The following is an 18,595-nucleotide window of genomic DNA, read 5'->3' as shown; positions in this document are numbered from 1 at the left end:
AAGGCTAAGATATGAAGCACAGACAGATGCATTAGTGGCTTCGCCGGTCCATCAACGATGTGGCCTATGTCTATTTTGAGGCTTCAAGGCAAATGTGTCTCGGAAAATCAAGGAAAGACGCAGCCTGGTGCCAGATGAGTCTTATGCTTAGGGCGGCTACATCCAGTAAAGGAATGAAGACCAGAACACGAGAAAGGTGATACAGTACAAATGGTGATACTCTGTGACTTATACCAACAAAATGTCTTTTACCCGGGACTGACCAGATTTGTGGAAGCGAAGATCAAAATCCTTGTCACACGGCAAAGACCAGCTCTACTAAAACCTAAATAAGTCTATGTATCCCAGTTAAGACAACAAATATCGCACCCTTAACCCTGAACTCCGGTAACATCTTCACGAAGTGAGAAAACGGAGACTATTTCGTATTTATGCCATACCAAGGGCTATTTTAGAAGAGCGGGTGACAGTTCCATGCACCCTTTCCGCATGGTTCAGTAGCGCAGACTTTGACTCCAACTTCTCTCCACAGATAGAGCACTCACAGTGCATGTCATTTGGAAACGGCTTGATATGCTTGTTGACGAAGTGTCGGCTCAGAGATCCAGAGTTCTTGTAGATTCCCAAGCGATCGCTTTGTGGCAGCCTAGGGTTACCAAGACAAATAAAGCAGATCGTTGGTCTCTCTGTTGGAGACTTGACGCAAACCGAAGCGATAGCCTCGGAAAAAGTATCGCCGCTCTTATGTGAAGGGATTAAATTCTGCCTTTTAGGCAGGGGGGCAGCCGGTGGCATGTTGACAGCATCGGCGGAGCGTTTTTGGGTGACACGAGGCCGCGAGGGCGCGCCCTCTTCTGCATCACATACCGCAATCACTGCATTGATTGCAGCAATTCGACGCTCATACTCTTTTTCAACCGTCGTACCCGGCATCGTCAGGACAGTGTCGATAAGGGTCATATGCTGTGGTGTCATATAGCCGGTACTTTCTAAAGCAACCTTTACTTCTTCGTCGACCATCTTTCCGGACAGTTGCCGTTCGCTGTCGATCACCGGTTGTTCGTTCTTATACCGCTCCAAGTTCTCACGAATCAAGCGATTGCGTTGTCGTCCTTTCTCGTTTCGCAAATCACGTACAGCAAGATTATACAGCTCCTCTGCACGTTCAAATCTCCTTGCGTAACTTGTCCACGTTTTTGTTTTGCAGCTCCCATCGTCTGTGGAGTTTCCGCAGATGACGGGAAACTGACCCTTCCTGCGGAGGATCATCACCAAACTCGCGTTTGAGAGCGAACTGAGCATTTTCAAATGTCGTTCTTTTCACGTCCCGGGCCTGCTCTCGTGCTTGCTTGAACTCTTCCATGGCAATCACACGCGGGATTTGATTGACAGAGCTCGAATCTTCTAGCCTATATGGCCTGCGCGGATCGATAGATCGACTCATCGAGCAGGCAAAACGCATGAGCTGCTTCTGAGCGGGCATGCCTCGGACAATTGCTTGAGCATCAACGTGAATACCAACACTGTAGTGCCGAACAAATGTGTCAATGCTGGCATGCTGTAGCATCACATTTTGTAGTTCATTTGACACATCCGCTGTATAGTATGAACTTATTAGTCAAGAAGCGCAGAGTCTAAACAAGGGTCACTCACGACTATCATTGAATGCTTTCGCTGCGCCGTACCGGAGGCCATAGGGCTTCGTGACCTCTTCAAAGCCCGTAATTTCGCCCCCACGTTTCATGCGATAACGTAGCCAGCCGCCTGTCAGATTTTGTTCCAGGGCAATTCGAATCCCATTGGGTCCTCTCAATGCGTGACAAAAAACATATTGATCAAGAATTTCCGGTCTCAACCTCAACTCCTGCTGACCAAGTCCATTCAAAACCCGAAGACTATACAAATTTTCTGGACAGTTCATCACGCGACCGTCTTTAGAAAGAGTCTTGAATGCCCCGATTCGAAAAAGCATGCCCAACAAGAAAACGTGCGGGCTAAGGACCAGCGTAGGATCAAAAATGATCTCCGGGATAGGGAAGGTATTCCTATTGCAATCAGCTAAGCTGCCCTGATTCGAGATCGTATCGGTGTGAGGAGGGTAACAGAGGAACGGAAGGACAATGACAGGGCAAGGTGAATAGAACCATGGATATAAAGGAGGGATTCAGGGTTAGGGGAATATCCTTACGACTCCTTCTTGCCAAGAAATGATTTTGTGAATTCCGGCCTCATATAAATGAAAAGCCGAGGACGGACGCCATTTGGATCTCGTACCAGGGTCAACATGAGGTCCCGGTAACGAAGGTTCAAGAGCGCTCCAGGCCGGCTGCCGGTAATAGCAGCCAGTTGACAGTAAAGGAGGAGCTGCACCCGGTACCAGCCACAACGGAAAGTCATCTCCGTCGTAGACAGTACCACTCGAGCAAACTCAGCCACATCTTCGATATACATGGTCGCTTTCGGTCGCCGATCGAAGCAAAGATTTTTCTCTGTCGCAACTATCGCAAGCACCTATGGGCTGTCAGCCATTACCAGACCAATCTGATCGATTAGCGGACCAACAAACTCACATCCTCGATTTTGATGATCGTATCTTTACTAAGTCCATGTCCGACTTCAGCCTTGTAAACCAGATGCCACCATTTCCAGAATGTCTCGAGCGAGCTTTTATGCTTCAATCCCGGCGTGCGTCGCTCATTCTTACCCCTCCGCTGGTCGCAACGCCAGGAAAAGAGAGCTTTCAAAAAACGGATTGTCTCCTCTGTGTCAGAGAGCCAGAAGAAACACTCTATCGGGTCCCGCTTTCCGCCCTCGCAAAATCTGGAAAATTAACTAAATGCAATTGAAGAAATCATGGCAGTGGCGCTCTCTTACCTGTCCCAATAGTCCCTCGTCTCATCCAGTTTGACTTGGGTTCTTGGGCTGTAGCGTTTTTGCCGAAGCTGGGAGACATCGAGACACTCTGCCTCCTGGAGATAGTGCTCCGGTGGAAGCTGCTTCTCTTCATCTTCCATGGGCATATCATCCTCGGATTCCGACTCATCCTCGTCGTCACAATCCCCAGATGTGGGGGACGAGTTGGTTTCTGAGGCTTCGTTCGAGAAGATCTCAGGCAGTTCTGAGCTCGCGTCGCTCTCATCGTCTGACAAATCAGGACGCGAAAGGCGAGGCATGATGTGAGAGCAGTTTCCGGCAGGGAATAGGGAACTGGTCAAGAGTGTCTAGAGTCCACGCGAAACACCAGTGTTCTGCCGGAGGAACAGATGCGATGATGAGAAGATCGCTGGCGAGCGAGAAGAAAGAATGAACATGCGGGAGTCATGTCGGTCGATATTTATGGAATCTAGGAACAAAGAGTGCTCAAAGGGCGTAAGGGGATCCAGAATGGCTCCTTCTTTCGGGATTCCGGTTGGAACAGGCTCGCAGCCGTGGTATCGCAAGTGGGACCAGGGGAACGGCCGACACTCCAGTGAGGTCGCTGCGGGGCTAGGCACCATGCAACGCCAAAAAAGGGAGCAAAGTGGCAGTAGGTCACATTGGCCGTGGCTTTAAATACACGTGATGCCAAGGCCGTCGCCAGTGAGTGGGAGGCTTAAAACGGCCCCCGAAGCGGCCACTTCTGGCCTGCTATTCACCGTCTCATTGTTATGTGGAGTATAGAGAGTAGCATCGAAGAAGCCAAGCAGATCCCAATCACTTCAGAAATAAGAAATAAAGTCAGTCAACTCCCCCACTTTCTTTTTTTTTTTTCCAGTTGGGCACCCGAGAGCCTCTTCGTGAAACTCTTTCTTTTTTGTTTTGGCTTAGGGAACTATTCTGGTTGGCTGTTCTGCCTCTCTCTCTCTCTTCCCTCTCTCTCACTCTTACTTCCTCTCTCTCTCTCTCTCTTTCTCTTTCTCTCTTTCTTTTCTCTGGGTTTCATCTCTTCTCTTCTGTTATCACCCCTCACTTTTGTATTTATCGCTGCCCATCCGACTCCACTCCCCCCACTGGGTTCTAAGACCCGTCAGGCAGAGGATCCCAAAATTCTCAACCCAACCTCACTCCTGCAGCTGCTCCCACCACTCATAGTCGGCCAGAGGCGTCCTTTTGTCTCGTGTCCCTCTTTTCTGGTCCTATTTTTTCTTTCTTCTATGCCCCACGACCCAACGCTTGCCCGACCGGTTTGCCAACTGTCGCCTAAGATCCCACCTCTTTCGATGGAGACACTGCGATCTGGAAAGTACTACGCTACCTTCGCTCGCTGACTCCGTCGCCTGCCATCGCCCACTGCGATCGGCAGGTCCGCTTACTTGGCTTGGGAGCAAGGACAGGCTAACTCCGTCAATCGGGGTTGAGGGGTGAAAGACAAGAAAAAAAAAAAGAAAAGAAAAGACACCTGCAGTCTGACTCATCGTTTTAAGTGGGCAGCAGTGGCTTGCTGTACGTTGAACATCCAAGGGAGAGAGCCACACACGTAGGAAACGAGCCTAACCCGGTTTTCTCTTTTTTTTCTGTTGCTTAGGATATCCCACATTATGGCCACTAAGGCCCGGCCGGCCTTCGTCGAAGATTATGACGAAGAATCCCATGCCACTCGACCTCATACTCGCATGACTGCCAATGCCACAGCCAACTCTGCTGTCAAAATAGCCAGGTCGGATCTATTCCCAGAGCCGCTGATCGACGGCGCAAGTGACTCAGGTTATTCTAGTCGCACCGCTGCCACGGCCAACAGCACCCAATCCGGCCCATCGGGCGGACAAAGTCCCCCTCTTAAGGAGTCCAAACGGGGCGAACTCGCCAGAAAGTCGTCAACCCGCAGAGAACGCAAGGAGGAACGAGTCAGACCGATGCGCGACGAGACAATGGTTGGTGCCTATTCGGGCGCCCATCATGTTCACGTGCCACGGTCGTCGTCCAAGTCTCGTCGACGGGAAGCTGCTCATGCTCGCTATTATAACGACCCGTACTACGACACTCCTCCGACTCATTACCAGTCCGACCATCGTGATCCCCGCGACCACCGTGACCCCCGCGACCCCCGCGACCCCCGGGACCACCGCCCCCTTGAAGATTCCTTCTTTATCCCCCAGCGTCCGCCAGTCTCCGACTACGCACCGCAGAGTGCTCGATACCCCGCGGGCGTCATTGAAAACATCCACGTCAATCACCCGAGTCGACCCAGTCGCTCCCATACCTACCACACCTACCATCCCAACGGTCGACCCATGAGTTTCCACGGAATGCCCCCGGGCATGGGATCGGGAATGGCATCCCCGATCTACCCCCAGGCACCCATCCACGCCTACGACTACCATGGCCCTCCGCCCTCGGGCTCAGCCTATATGCACAACCAATACTCCTCATCGCCATACGGAGGTTCCTACTACGCTCCATCCGATTATGGGGCTCCATCGGACTATCCGCCTCAACGAGAGCGATCCGAGTCCCGTCCCCGGGAGCCCCGCCACCCGGAGTCCCGCCCACGTCGATCCTCATCGATCTATGGACACCCCCCGCCGGCTGTTATGGACTCAGGCGCCTACTCCCCCTGGTATGATGACAATGAGCCCATGGAGCGCCCCGTGGAACGTTATACCTCACGAGAGGCCTATGGTCGTGCCGCCGCCGCGCACAGACAAGACCCAGACGAGGACTTCTACCGCATGCCACCACCCCCTCCTCCCCTCCCCAAGCCCAAGCCCAAGGCGGCTGCCCCACAGATCCATCAGGCGAGGCGACCCGAGCCCCGCAAGGCTCAAACAAGCAGTGCGGTGCCATCCCAACGTCGCCCGTCCAGAGGTATGGATCGAACTATGGACCGGGCCATGGACCGAAGCCTGGATAAATTTGACATGGCGGATCTCGAAGCGGAGTTGCCTATGGTGTCGGACCGGGCTCATCGTCGGATGTCAAGGGAGACTGCCCTGCCAGAGAGAACCCACAGCCTACGGAGCAACCACCGACGGTCTACATCCTACCAGGATGACCGACGTGGGGCTCAGGTGGCCGTGGCAAGCTCGAAGCGGCGACAGCCATCCACGTACTACTACAACGATGAGCCATCCAGCAACACAGACGACATTCTGGAAGATCGGGAACGCGAAATTGAGAACTACCAGGCAGCACGGTCCGGTCGAAACTCGACTGCCAACGTGCCTCTCTCCGCAGAGGCCATGATCCCCAAGGCAACCACCAATCGCCAGGGGAGTGAGAGTGGCAGTCAGAAGAGCCGGTCCAACAGCAGCCGTGGCAGCGGCACAGGCTCCAGGACGGAAGAAGACAAGAACATGACACTCATGGTGAATGGAGTGAAAATGGAATTTAACCACGAAACGATTGCAGGGCAATCCATCAACATTCGTGCTGGGGAGGCCCGCAACGCCGTGCGATTGAACATTGCAGGCGGGCCTCGTCCCAAGCAGTACTTGACTGGATCCAACTCTGATTATACGGGCGGTGCAAGCCGCCGGGAGCTAGAAGATGTACGACGAAATCGAGGAGACACTCGGTCAGAGCGTTCGGAGCGTGGACTTCGTCGCTCTAGCCAGTCGACCTACGGTAGTACTCGCTATCATTGATCTGGCCCCCCTTTCGATGGATTTATTTTGTTTCTCACGGTTCCTTTTTCATCATGATTGTATCTTCTTGTTATGATTCTCTCTTGTATGTGCCTGCATAGCCAATTGGTTGAGTGGGCCGGCCTGTTTTGTTTGTCCAAAAGAAAAGTTCCTTTGCTTTGCATATGTTTTGTGTGTTTCTTCGGGTTTTGGTGCTGTGGTTGGACCAAAAAGAATTTCAATGGGTAATTACCTACTGCGAGGCTGCCCGGTCAACCGGCTGGACCTCTTCTCACGAACAGGTCCAGAGTTTGCCTGGCGGCCGCGTCAAACTGGGAGGACTTGTGTGTGATTTCATTTACAACTGCTGTCTATTTTTGTGTGTCTCTGGGTATGTTTTGGGCAAAATGTTGGGCACGAACGACTTGATGATGTGTCTCCGTTCTATGGCGATATGATTGTACGATTCTGATGACCTGCGATGACAAGTCCGATGTGCTTCACTTTCTGATGTCTCCTTTTTGTCAGCGTTTCGTGTATAGCCTTTTCTTCTCGTTGGGCCCTCTTTCTGATTACTTTGTTCGCGACTGCGAGTCGCAGAGAGAGATTATACCCATATCTGTTTACTTGTCATGTCTCAACACCAGGTCATCTTTTTCTTTGGCCCTATCTACGTTCTATATCTTTTTTTTTCTTTTCTTCCCCTGCGTTCCGAGTGTATTGGCCTGCGCCTGACTGGAGGCCTCGTAGTTTTATTTGGGACTTTGTTTCTATTGATTCGGTTGACTGCAATTTCTGCGCTGGCTTTTCTCACTAGCAGTGTCTTTGATCTTACATTGGCTTTGAAATGGTTTTGATACCCCGCTAGCTGTCTGGGTGCGATCGCAGGTTGCGATCAGGGATGGCTTTTTTGTTTGTTTCAGAGGCTTATTTGAGCGGGTGGCTCTCTGTGATTTGTGATTTAAGATAACTCATTCCGCATATATCCCAAGTCCAGTTCAGTCTAGTAAACTCCGAAGAAGTCAATCACGTTGGATGATATGTACTGTGTGCCCACGGCTTAGTTTACCTCTTTATTTGCTAGTGATGGTTATTTGGATAAGCTTATGTTTGGTATTTAAGGTTGTAGAATAGGAGTTTGGTATACAAGATGAGACGGGTTAGAAGAGGTTTAGAAAGAGGCCTGAAAATAATTGGACCAGCCTTCAAAAGAGCATTCAATCCCAACTTTCTCCCTGTTCCAAACTTGTCCCGAGACTCCAAGATGAACGAGTGCCCACAGAGTTGATTGACGGGCAATTTCGAGTCGACTCGGCATTTTTACAAGTTCACAATCTTCCGTTCGCCCTTGTTTCATCGGAGAGAGGAACCTCGAGCGTAACATTTTCCCGTCACTTCCCAAGCTTCTCTAGTCCGCTCATTACTACCTGAAGACAGCAACCCGGGGGAGAACATGATTATCTTCGCTCCTCTCCACAAACATTTCGGTCTGCTCTACTCTATTCTCGAAGAAATGCCAACCCCGAACAGTGACCGAGACCATGCCAACCCATTTCCACGCTTTGTATCGATTTACACACTTTGTGTACCTAGCAATTGGGTAAGAATATTGACTAGCTACAACTATCGCTTTCATCTTCCTGAAGCCGAGCACCTACAGTTGCCTATTGCCGTGGGCAATATTGTACGTGGACATTCGACTGACCGACAGAAAGGAGATCCAAGAGACGGACAGTTCATCTGCTCTAGATACTTGAATAGAGATCTCTTGTTCCAATAGCTTGTCGGTATCGTAAAGTAAATATATGGAGCATCTATAGAACCGGGGCATAGATCGGACCCCAGATGACGTAAGCGGGTTGCCCGTGACAACGCGTCAACAGAGTCTCCCAGCCTCCTCCAACCTCCTCAATTACGTGTAGAGCAAAGACACCTCGTTTGGTGTTCTCCCATCTCTGCATCTTCAACATTCTACGGAGATCATACTAGACATTTTACATTTTGTTCCACATTCTTCATTCCACGTTCCCGCATTCCAGTGCCAGAAATCGTTATCTAGATCGGGTGCGGATCACTTACCTCAATGTAAGCTGCTATCTCGATTGCAAGAATGCCCAAGGTACTGACCAACATCTAGAGAGTCCTGTCTTGAGCTACACGCTCTCGACCACTCTAAATTGCCATCATGGCTCCAGTTCCGGAGAATCAGGAATTTCCCGGCCTTCCTGCAGTGGGAGCTGCTGATCTCTATATTCGAGACACCAGCAATGAGAACGCCCTCGACATGTCGCCCTCTCTCAACACCAACTCTCAGTCCCTTGCTGCCCGTGCCGATTCGACAACAACCCCAATCCGCGGAGCGGGTACGGTGGACCCACACAGCATCAAGATGCAAGGTCTGATGGCTTTGTTCGCTATTATCGGGGCACTATTCGTTCTGGGAGCAATCTGGTTCTTTTTCTGGGCCAAAAATGGAGGATTCGTGTGGCGGAAGGGCGATTGGGATGACTACAAGTCCACCGTCCTTCGACGAAAAGGACCTGATGGAAAGACACTCAGTAATGCCACAAAGAGTACCAAGCTCGGCGGTGGAAGTATTGTTGACAAGGGCTACACCGATGATGGATATTCTTTTACCAATGAGACATACACCGACACAGCGACAACAGTTACTGAAGAGAAACCTCGACGCAAGCGATTCAGAGAAACCGCAAAGGAAAAGCTCCTCCGCCGCAACAAGCACGAGCAATGGGAAGGTGCTGAGGATGATGATGTGCGTGCATACCGTGAAGAGAAGCCTGCTCGCATCGGTGGTATGAACCGCGAGGCCGATGGAACCTACAACGGCAGTGATTACGACACCTCCGCTCCGCCAACATCCTACCAACAAAGCGAAATGAGCGAAGCCCATGACTTTGCCTACGAACGGCCCCGCCGTCAACGCCGTGATCCCTCTGGGTTCTCATTCCAAGGCGGCGAGGACGTCATCAGCCACACCACTGAAGAGCGTCGCGTCCGTGAACCATCAACCCGCCGTCACAACCGCCGTCGCGACCGTCGCAGCCAAGCTGGACCACCTCCCGCTCCTTCATCTCGTACCAGTAGTCCGCGCAAGCATGACCGCTCCGCTCACCCACACCCTCCCGGCCATTTCACCGAGCCGCTCGACTTCTCATCTGCCGGTTCTCGTTCCGAATACCAGTACTCGAACGTCGATACTGAGGATTCCGGTACAAAGAGTTACAAGCACCCCATTCCAGGGTTGACCAAGGGCTACCGTCGTGACGGCCGCAGTCGTCGTCGCGACAGTCTGAGTGACAGTGAAGGCGAAACTCAGTACTCGTGAGCTTCGGCATGATTAACTTTCTTTTATGTATGCAACATCCGAGGTAACGGGCTCCAATTAAGATCTGGACCTCGGAGGAATTTTATGGATTGTGGGAATAGCGTCTTTTTTTCTTTTTTTGAGGCAACTGTATTGCCTATTGAATTACGGATTGGAACGGTCATGTATGGGAAATTGTCTGGGTCATGTACATAATGAACTTGCTTACGACGCGAATGGAATTACTTCTCAGCGCATTGCCTTACTATGCCTATTTCGGAGTCGCCTACCTAGACAGAGAGTACTGTAGAACTTCTTTTCTACTTTGAACGTAACTCTTCTTGCTTTTTGGGTTATCTTGTTCTACTTCTTCCAAATTGGAGTTGGATTAGGGTTGCATGTATTCCCATAGTTGGGAATCTTGACCCTGATAGCAGCCAAACTGGTAGATACCCAATGGATCTTGTCAAGGCCGCAGATTTTAAGACAGTACTAGTTTTATAACCTTCCTTTGGCATTGGATGGCCACAGTTGATGCCCTGTAAAGGATATCATGTTGTCGCCTGAGGCATTACTGCTTACATCACTGCTTATATCATCTAGAATACTTTGATCCCCTCACCGCCCGCAATTCTCACCGCCCGACAAAATTTCCCAAAAAGTTTCAGTTTCCTCAAGATTCAAGAAAATAATGCAAAGCACAACCAAGATGAAGCGCAAGCTGGACGCAAACGATGTTCCTTCCCCGGAGACTGCGGGGACAGACAACCAAGATCTCGACTTTGAAGCCCTCAACCTCGATCCTCGACTGCGCCAGGCTCTGATCAAAGAAAAGTTCACCAAGCCCACTCTGGTACAATCCAAGGCGATTCCGCTTGCGCTGGAAGGAAAGGATATTCTGGGTATGTCTCAGAGCAGGTTTTAATATGTTCAATTACTAATGGAAGAAGCTCGCGCCAAAACTGGCTCTGGTAAAACTGCGGCCTATGTTCTCCCGATCCTGCAGGCCATTCTCCAACAAAAGGCTGTTCGTCTATCTTTCTCCAGTATCTGATTGTGTTCTTCACTGACATGAACAGGCCGATCCCTCATTGAAAGCCACAACTGCTTTGATCCTCGTCCCAACCCGCGAGCTGGCAGAACAGGTCCAAAAAGTGATTACAACCTTCGCCGCGTTCTGTGGCAAGGATATCCGTTCAGTCAACTTGACCCAAAAGGTGTCCGACGAAGTGCAACGTTCTTTGCTTGCAGATTTCCCCGATATCATTGTGTCAACGCCTACTCGTGTCTACAGCAACGTCAACAACTCCGCCTTGGCGCTCGATAAAATTACCCACCTTGTTATCGACGAGGCTGACTTGGTTCTCTCATACGGATATGATGAAGAAATCAATGCTCTCTCCAAGGCCATCCCTCGCGGCGCACAAACTTTCCTGATGAGTGCTACTCTTACCTCAGAGGTGGACACATTGAAGGACCTGTACTGTCGGAACCCGGTTATTCTGAAGCTTGAGGAGAAGGAAGAAAAGGGTGCCGGCGTCAGCCAGTTCGTCGTCAAGTAAGCTCCCTGCCGTCATCTATCCATCTACCGGGTACTAATTGCTCTCCAACAGGTGCGCCGAAGACGAGAAATTCCTCCTGACCTACGTTATCTTCAAGTTGCAGCTTATCAAGGGCAAGGTCATCATTTTTGTTCAAGATGTGGATCGCTGCTACCGTGTGAAGCTTTTCCTTGAACAGTTTGGCCTGAAGAGCTGTGTTCTCAACTCAGAATTACCCATCAACTCACGAATCCACGTTGTTGATGAGTTCAACAAGGGTGTCTATGATATTATTGTGGCTGCTGACGAGCAAGAAGTGCTCGGAACAACCAAGTCAAAAAAGCGCGAAGTGAAGGAGGCCGAGGAAGAAGAAGAAGCAAAGGAAGAAATGGGAGACAGCGAGGACGAAGAGGCTACCGAAGACAAGAGCGAAAAGAAGGGACAGATCCAGAAGCGTCGCAAGATGACTGGCAAGGAAAAGGACTACAGCATTGCGCGCGGTGTCGACTTCCAGAACGTTGCATGTGTTCTCAACTTCGACCTTCCCACCAGCTCAAAATCATACACACACCGTATTGGACGTACCGGCCGCGCGGGTAAGGCCGGCATGGCCCTCTCCTTCGTGGTACCAGTCGAGCAGCACGGCAAGCACCGCCCAACCTCCATCCCAAGCACAAAGTACGACGAAACCATGCTGGCAAAGATCATCAAGCGTCAAACTAAGCTCGGCCACGAGGTCAAGCCCTACCATTTCGAGATGACACAAGTCGACGCCTTCCGTTACCGTATGACCGACGCCCTGCGTGCCGTGACCCGTCTGGCCGTGCAAGAAGCCCGAGGCCGCGAGATCCGTCAGGAACTGATCAAGAGCGAGAAGTTGAAACGCCACTTCGAAGATAACCCGGACGAACTTCGCCAGCTGCGCCACGATGGTGAGCTGCGTGCTGCTCGAGTCCAGGCCCATCTCAAGCATGTTCCTGACTACCTGATGCCTGCCAAGGGTCGCAAGGGAATTTCCAAGGAGAATGCCGGATATGTTGGATTCGCGTCAACCAAGCAAAATCGTATTCGCAAGGCAAGAGATCGCAACCGTGCCCGCGGAAAGGGCAAGGCTGGTGGAAAGGTTGATCCTCTCAAGACCTTCAACCGGCGCAAGTAGTTTGGATCTTTGGTCTTGTGAGGTGATACCATTTGTACAGTCAGACATGAATCGGGATAGTTTCAACATGGATTTTTGTCTTAATGCCTATATGCAGTATATTTATTTCTCTTCCTCCCCCATTCGTACATCGTGCTACGCGGCGAGATTTAAAGCTAGTCGTTGTCACTTGAAGCTCGCCAGGTGATAAGAGAGTAAAGGGTTGTTCTTGATATGAAGTATGGCATTTCCATTTCAATTCATGTAGAACCATATCTAGGCCTAGTATTCCAGGGAAGCCTCAGAGGACAACTGAAATTTTCTGTCCTAACAATGTCCTCACCGTCTCCGAGTCAACATCCTCCAATCCAAAAGAAACCTGGACCCATTTACCATTCCCCTCCTTCCTGATCTGCCGCACGTGTGTGCGTATATCCAAGGAAATCTGAATGGAATCGCGGTAATTTTGGAGGCCAATATTACGATTCGAATTGAGAGACCGCTGCTGGCGTCGCCAAGAAGTATCAGATTCATAACCATCGAAGTAACCAGGTGAGATAGGAGAGTCAGCCGGTGATTGTGGCTCCGGGGTTTCTAAATCACCGGACAGATCAGGGACCCAGCCAGGGCCCACATTGATCCATTCCACATCTCTCCACGACCCATTCCACTCTGGGCCAGAGGCTCCGAGTGGATATGGATTGCCGTCTGGGTCCTTGCCGACCCATTCCAAGGTTTGTAACCAGTCAGTGCAACCTTCGAGGTCAAGCCATTTGAGGCAGTAGGTAGACTGTGAAAGTTGACGTAGAACGCTCGCGGCTTTGGCCCAGTGGTTCTCTAGAGCTTCAGAGTCGTCGTCGTAACTGTAGATTGAGGAGTGGTGAAATGGGTGGCGTGTGAGGCTAGTCTCCAAGCCCGGGGTTCGAGTCGGGGCGGGCCAGTGAGCGAGTGAGAGATGAGTGAGGGTCGACAGGCGTGCGACGAGATTGAGAAGAGAGTTCCAATTTGCGGAAGCAGGTTGTGGGTGAGCAAGTGACAAATAGCGGAGATTGGTGAAGCGTAGACCGTGGGCCATGCCCTTGGGAATGGACAGGCCTGGCTCTGCATCTGCATCTGAGGAAGCAGGTTCTGAGTTATCTGGATCAAGTTCTTCATCCCATGAGCCTGGAATCACGGACTTGAGCTCCGAATTCGGTTTGGTTGAGATGAACAGCTCGCTTGTCAGCTGCTTAAAAGTCATCCAGTTTCCTAGAGCATTTCCCAGATCCAAGCGGGAGATAGCAGCATCACTGGCCAAGATGCTATTCTCGGTGGCGCTATCAGTATGTTCATCGTCTTGGATATGGTCTTTCTCGGATAGAACAAGCGGATTCAAGCCTTTCATACGACCGTTCAGTTGAAGACCTCTGCCATACACAGCGACGTAGCTCAAGAGCAACGATTTGATACGACCTGGAAGCTGAGCGAGAAAGGGGCCGTCGTAGTCCAAATGCCAATGCCACTTCAAGGCCATGGACTTGAGCACCATGTGCAGTAAATCCCTCGGATCCGGGAAAACGACCCCCGGGAGCCGCTTCAATCGGTGAACCACTTGCCTGGGATTCATGTGGGCCGATTGACACTGGAATGTCCCATTTGAGTCGTCCGTAGCACCAGAAAGCCAACTCTCAGGCGGCGGAGGTCCGGCCGTCCGTCGCGGGCGAGAACCGATGGCAGTGCGCTGGGCGCCAGGGCGAGGTCGCGGCGGTGGGGTTTCTGGCAGCTCGAGAAGATTTCTGAGCGATGGATGGACAGAGCGAGAGGAAACCAAAGAGCGTTGAGAGGGACGTGGCCGGGATGCGCCCTCTTCTGATGGATTCGGTGTCTGTGTTAGCCGCAAGTGGCTGATCAGATCATTGACTGACTCTGCAGCCACAGATGCCCCGGGCCTGTCATGGCGAGACGACGAACCAAGACTATGGTGGGCAGGACTAGCGGGCTTAGTATGAAATCGCTGGTGTTTTTTGGGCATGAGAGGTTGCAAAGGTGAAGTTGAGGCTCCCCGCTTAACTTATCGCTTATCGGCTTCCAAGTCAACAACGCTAAGCTGATCGCTGCATTTCTATAAATATTCTACATGGAGTGTTTTGTACAATGGGCTCAGATATCACGAACCCAGGAATCGTCCTTCATGTGGCCCTCCCGCTTAGGACCTTCCGCCAACCAGGTGTCCACGAGGCCCTCTTTGGGATCCTCGTCGGGGAATCCTCGAGACCGGCGAACATCCAAGACGAGGTTTCGCACCTTCAAGGTGACCTCTTTGCGCAGCTCAACTGCTTCTTTGTTGTGCAACAGTTCCTCGCTCAAGACACCCACAGGTAAGTCGCAGGAATCGCGGTTGCTCTTTTCAATCTTGGCCTTTAACTTATCCCAGCGCGATCTCATCTCTCCGAAGACTTCATCGGTGTCCACCTTGGGCCCGAAAGTCACGCTAACTCGCTTTCCAGCTCGAGGCAAGAAACGCGGGAACTCGCGACTCTCGTGCATGACATCGTCAAAGCCCTCGATCCACATCGGGACTACGTCCGGACACTCCTTGGGCTCTAAGATCAGGCGTGCGATACCCCATTTGAAATAGCGCATCGTCTTTCGTGGAGACTGGTGGATTTTGCCCTCGGGGAAAATGTGCACCCACGAGTGGGAGTTGCAGGAGTATGCGGAAGGTGCCGCGTGCGCATCCTGACCGTCGGTAGTGTAGGCAATCGAGAGACCGGAGAATGGATCGACGCAGACATTGTCCTTGCTCCAATGCTGATGTTCGGGGATAGCGCGGTGGTGGTCAACAGGGAAGGGGCCCTTGGATAATAATCGGACGGCTTCCGTAATGGCAGGTTGTCCCAGGCCACCGAACGGAGAGTGAGCGAGACGGTGGGTCGGTAAGACCTTGCCCATAGTAAAGAATAGCGAGAGAGGTCTATGTTTGCCTCTGGTCAGCAAAGCCTTGGTCGAAACGGGGATTGATAATACCTGGTCTGGTAGCAAATATCGTAACTTCCAAATGACCATCGCTTGTTCCAGAATCGCATGGGCAAAATGCCCCAGATCAATGGATCATCCATACTGGTATCCCGGCGCAAAGTCAGCCATCTTCGAAGTTTGTGTATAGATTGTCTCGAGGGGAGCTGCATGAACGTACACGCTAACATGATTTGAGACTAGAATCAACGAAATTGAATCAGCATTGTACCCAAGATACTCCAAGTCCCCCAGTGTTGTCTCTGGCGTCTGACGTACCTGTAATTAAACCTCTAGACCGATCCGACACTTCATGTCGCGAGTCTAATAACTCTGTGAAAGCCTCCTTGCCATGACACTCTGCATTACAGAGAACAGATAGAAATCCACGACAGAGACCCGCCACTCCCCACATCGTTGTGTTGGAGAAGGCCCTCCAAGGAAGGGACGGGGAATCTGCTGTTGCGCTGGAGTCCATGGTGGATGTTGTCAAGTGCTATAAACAATCCATAGACGAATCCGCTTGATTCAAGCCACCGGATAGCTTGGGGGAGAGGTCTCCACGAACAGAAGAGTCTCACTTGCGAGAGAAAAAAAAGAAAAATGTTGTCGCGTCCCTGGAAATCCACTGTCTCGGGGGGATCACATGATTTTGGTTGGGGAAGTTCAGAGCAAATCAGCTGTCCAACATTACCATATTTCTATAGATCAAAGTGAACATATGGCACCTTAGTAAGATATTTCAACCAATATAGTTCCAATCACCCCTACTTTTCCGTGTTCTGGCCTCGTTCAGCCCTCCCAATCCCATCGCCGACCTCTATACATCGGGCGCACGGACCAATTGCAGTTCCGACTCAGCGCACGATTTTCTCCCGACACCTCAACACCAACAAACCACAATGTTCAAGTCTACTCAGGCATTATTCGGTGGTCTTCTCTGGTGCGTTGGATTGGATCCCTGCTAATCACTCTAGCTAACTTTTCTTTCCCGAATATAGGAAGACCCCGTGGCGTCTCTCTTCACCCCAGAAGGCCCGGCAGCGCAAGCGCCTGCGCTCCGTGGACCGGGTTGTCGACACCGTCAGCGCCGCCCTCTCGCGCAACGGACAGACCTCCAAAGCTGTGGACCGGTGGTTTGCGGAGATGCCGCGCGAGGAGGAGATGCTGCCAAAGGACAAGTACACTCTCTTCGATAAGAAGGAGAAGAGCTACCGGAAGAGCATTCACAGTATGTTTCCCACGCCATGCATCATATCGGTGTCCATTCACCCCTGGAATTCGTCAATATGTGACTGGATCAGACGAGCTGACTGTTTTCTTCCTACTCTAGAGCTGCCCAAGTGGACTCGTGTCAGCCAACGTGTGAACCCTCCTGGTTTCTAAGGGACGTTTTCCCCCTCGCACATGTACTGTACAATACATCCGACGCTCGACATTTGAACGGGACTCGGAGCGGAAACAACATTTGGACTACCGGAGTTTTGGCTTTTGTGAATTGCTGCGCGGCCACTCTGAAGAGGATGGTGGCTTACAATGTTCCATTATTACCCCAGCGCTTAGATCGGGCTTTCAATTCAATTGCATTTCGATATACTTTCTGTGTCTAGTACTCCGGTTTTTCCGGGGATGTTGATGATAGAGATGGAATCAGGGGAAGGGTAGCGAGCGTATAGCACAGCCGACAAGTGATAGATATGTCGAGTGATATCCCAGGCCGAACGACTCAACTGCGGACTGGAACGAGCAAACTTATTGGTGAAGTGCAGACAGGATATTCCCGTATCTTCCTCGTGAGACGTGACGGTTCAACTCCTCATTTGCTAGAATGACAGCCGGGCATCAATCTGCCCGATGCACTGCGGTAGTAGTTGTTGACTTGCGCCGCCACTTCTTTCAGTTTTCCCCGATTGACACGTCCTTCATAGATGCCCTTGCGGAGACGGTATCCCCAACGAACTTGTTGCCAATCTTCAAGCTTCTCCTGCCATCCTGCGCCTCCTTCGTACCAGGCATTTTTCTGCGCAGTGGACATTTCAAAGCCTTGCGGGGGCTTCGGCAAGGCCCAACAAGCTGGGTCAACATGACCATCTGGCGGTTCCTCCGCGGATCCTTCAAGCAATTCCACAGTGCGAATGACATCTCGAATGCCAGACACTTTCCGCTGGTTGTTGACTCTCGCACGCCAGGAGTCTATCCGAGGGGTATGTGCTCGCTTCTTAATGCACCTGGGGTACTTGGCTCGGGGACTCAGGATTGGTTCCGGGTAGGGGAAATTGAAGCGAGGATCTCCCCATTCCCGTCGTGCATCGTTGGTGACTCTTGATATGGGATCGTACACGATCCAGGTTTCTCTATTTAGCCAGTGGTTGGCAAGCATCGCAAAATGATATGGCTTTTGCCCGGGGCTGAATTCATTGAATGTCCATAGCAGTTTTCGGTCCAACATTTCCATCAATCTGACCTCCCAATCACTCAACTCGTCAACTGGCCCTCCAGGTTTTAGCTGGGTATGGTCTGTTGAATGTTGGAAAGGCCTGTTTTTCTCATTGGCGCTTGTGCAACGAGGCAGCTGGGTAAGAAATGGATGGCTCGGAAGATGCAATGATTGCCATTCCTTATGAAGTTCCCCTCTGGTTGGTTGTCCATTACTGCCGAGAGGGTGACTTCTTGCTGGTGCTGAATTCCATTGGATAGACCTGACATATATCTGTTTCTCATTCAAGACAACGTGGTCACCCATTAGTACTCTCGAAGTGAATGACATTTGACTTTGGGAAACCTGTAGATATCCCAGATCGGTCTTTCGTCTTTTACGGCGAAGTCGAACAGATGAGCTGTGTTCAGAACTATAGCTGGCCAACAATTCAATCATTGGCGTCCCAGGAGGACCAGAGGAATCACGACACTTTTTTAGTGCTGCAACTTTGGGGCCTATCTGCATTCGGGCTGCCCAGCCACGATATTTCTTTGGATTTCCGTTTTGGTGAGGTGGATATGGCCCATTAAGTGCGCAGGAATCGGTTGAGGCACCAGTTTCGTACTGCATATCAAT

At 51.2% G+C, this 18,595-nt stretch overlaps 8 protein-coding genes across 8 annotated transcripts; 4 read left to right on the top strand and 4 right to left on the bottom strand.

The window, feature by feature from the left end:
• Nucleotides 1-429: 429 nt before the first annotated feature.
• N7511_001699 (DUF3435 domain-containing protein) lies at nt 430-3,173 on the bottom strand (the record flags this gene model as incomplete). Its single annotated transcript, XM_057124124.1, has 6 exons — nt 430-1,174; nt 1,251-1,596; nt 1,654-2,045; nt 2,189-2,511; nt 2,571-2,820; nt 2,875-3,173. The coding sequence occupies 6 exons, from the start codon at nt 3,171-3,173 to the stop codon at nt 430-432; spliced, it is 2,355 nt and encodes a 784-aa protein (XP_056989857.1).
• A 1,344-nt stretch (nt 3,174-4,517) lies between these two features.
• On the top strand, nt 4,518-6,563 carry N7511_001698 (uncharacterized protein; the record flags this gene model as incomplete). Its single annotated transcript, XM_057124123.1, has 1 exon — nt 4,518-6,563. One exon carries the CDS (start codon nt 4,518-4,520, stop codon nt 6,561-6,563), a length of 2,046 nt encoding a protein of 681 aa, XP_056989856.1.
• A 2,164-nt stretch (nt 6,564-8,727) lies between these two features.
• N7511_001697 (uncharacterized protein) lies at nt 8,728-9,888 on the top strand (the record flags this gene model as incomplete). Its single annotated transcript, XM_057124122.1, has 1 exon — nt 8,728-9,888. One exon carries the CDS (start codon nt 8,728-8,730, stop codon nt 9,886-9,888), a length of 1,161 nt encoding a protein of 386 aa, XP_056989855.1.
• Nucleotides 9,889-10,558: 670 nt separating this feature from the next.
• On the top strand, nt 10,559-12,567 carry dbp9 (ATP-dependent DNA/RNA helicase; the record flags this gene model as incomplete). Its single annotated transcript, XM_057124121.1, has 4 exons — nt 10,559-10,769; nt 10,818-10,894; nt 10,947-11,425; nt 11,481-12,567. The coding sequence occupies 4 exons, from the start codon at nt 10,559-10,561 to the stop codon at nt 12,565-12,567; spliced, it is 1,854 nt and encodes a 617-aa protein (XP_056989854.1).
• A 280-nt stretch (nt 12,568-12,847) lies between these two features.
• Nucleotides 12,848-14,557, bottom strand: N7511_001695 (uncharacterized protein; the record flags this gene model as incomplete). The annotated part of the gene is made up of 1 exon (XM_057124120.1): nt 12,848-14,557. One exon carries the CDS (start codon nt 14,555-14,557, stop codon nt 12,848-12,850), a length of 1,710 nt encoding a protein of 569 aa, XP_056989853.1.
• A 128-nt stretch (nt 14,558-14,685) lies between these two features.
• On the bottom strand, nt 14,686-15,477 carry N7511_001694 (tafazzin; the record flags this gene model as incomplete). Its single annotated transcript, XM_057124119.1, has 1 exon — nt 14,686-15,477. The coding sequence occupies one exon, from the start codon at nt 15,475-15,477 to the stop codon at nt 14,686-14,688; it is 792 nt and encodes a 263-aa protein (XP_056989852.1).
• Nucleotides 15,478-16,442: 965 nt separating this feature from the next.
• N7511_001693 (mitochondrial 54S ribosomal protein mL60) lies at nt 16,443-16,926 on the top strand (the record flags this gene model as incomplete). The annotated part of the gene is made up of 3 exons (XM_057124118.1): nt 16,443-16,483; nt 16,542-16,771; nt 16,874-16,926. 3 exons carry the CDS (start codon nt 16,443-16,445, stop codon nt 16,924-16,926), a joined length of 324 nt encoding a protein of 107 aa, XP_056989851.1.
• Nucleotides 16,927-17,356: 430 nt separating this feature from the next.
• N7511_001692 (uncharacterized protein) lies at nt 17,357-17,920 on the bottom strand (the record flags this gene model as incomplete). Its single annotated transcript, XM_057124117.1, has 1 exon — nt 17,357-17,920. The coding sequence occupies one exon, from the start codon at nt 17,918-17,920 to the stop codon at nt 17,357-17,359; it is 564 nt and encodes a 187-aa protein (XP_056989850.1).
• Between the last annotated feature and the right edge of the window lie 675 nt (nt 17,921-18,595).

The sequence above is a fragment of the Penicillium nucicola genome (assembly GCF_028828085.1).
Source record: "Penicillium nucicola strain IBT 29836 chromosome Unknown utg000001l, whole genome shotgun sequence".
NCBI lineage: Eukaryota > Fungi > Ascomycota > Eurotiomycetes > Eurotiales > Aspergillaceae > Penicillium > Penicillium nucicola.
Note: the sequence above shows the minus strand (reverse complement) of the source record. Positions and strands in the feature narration are given on the sequence as shown.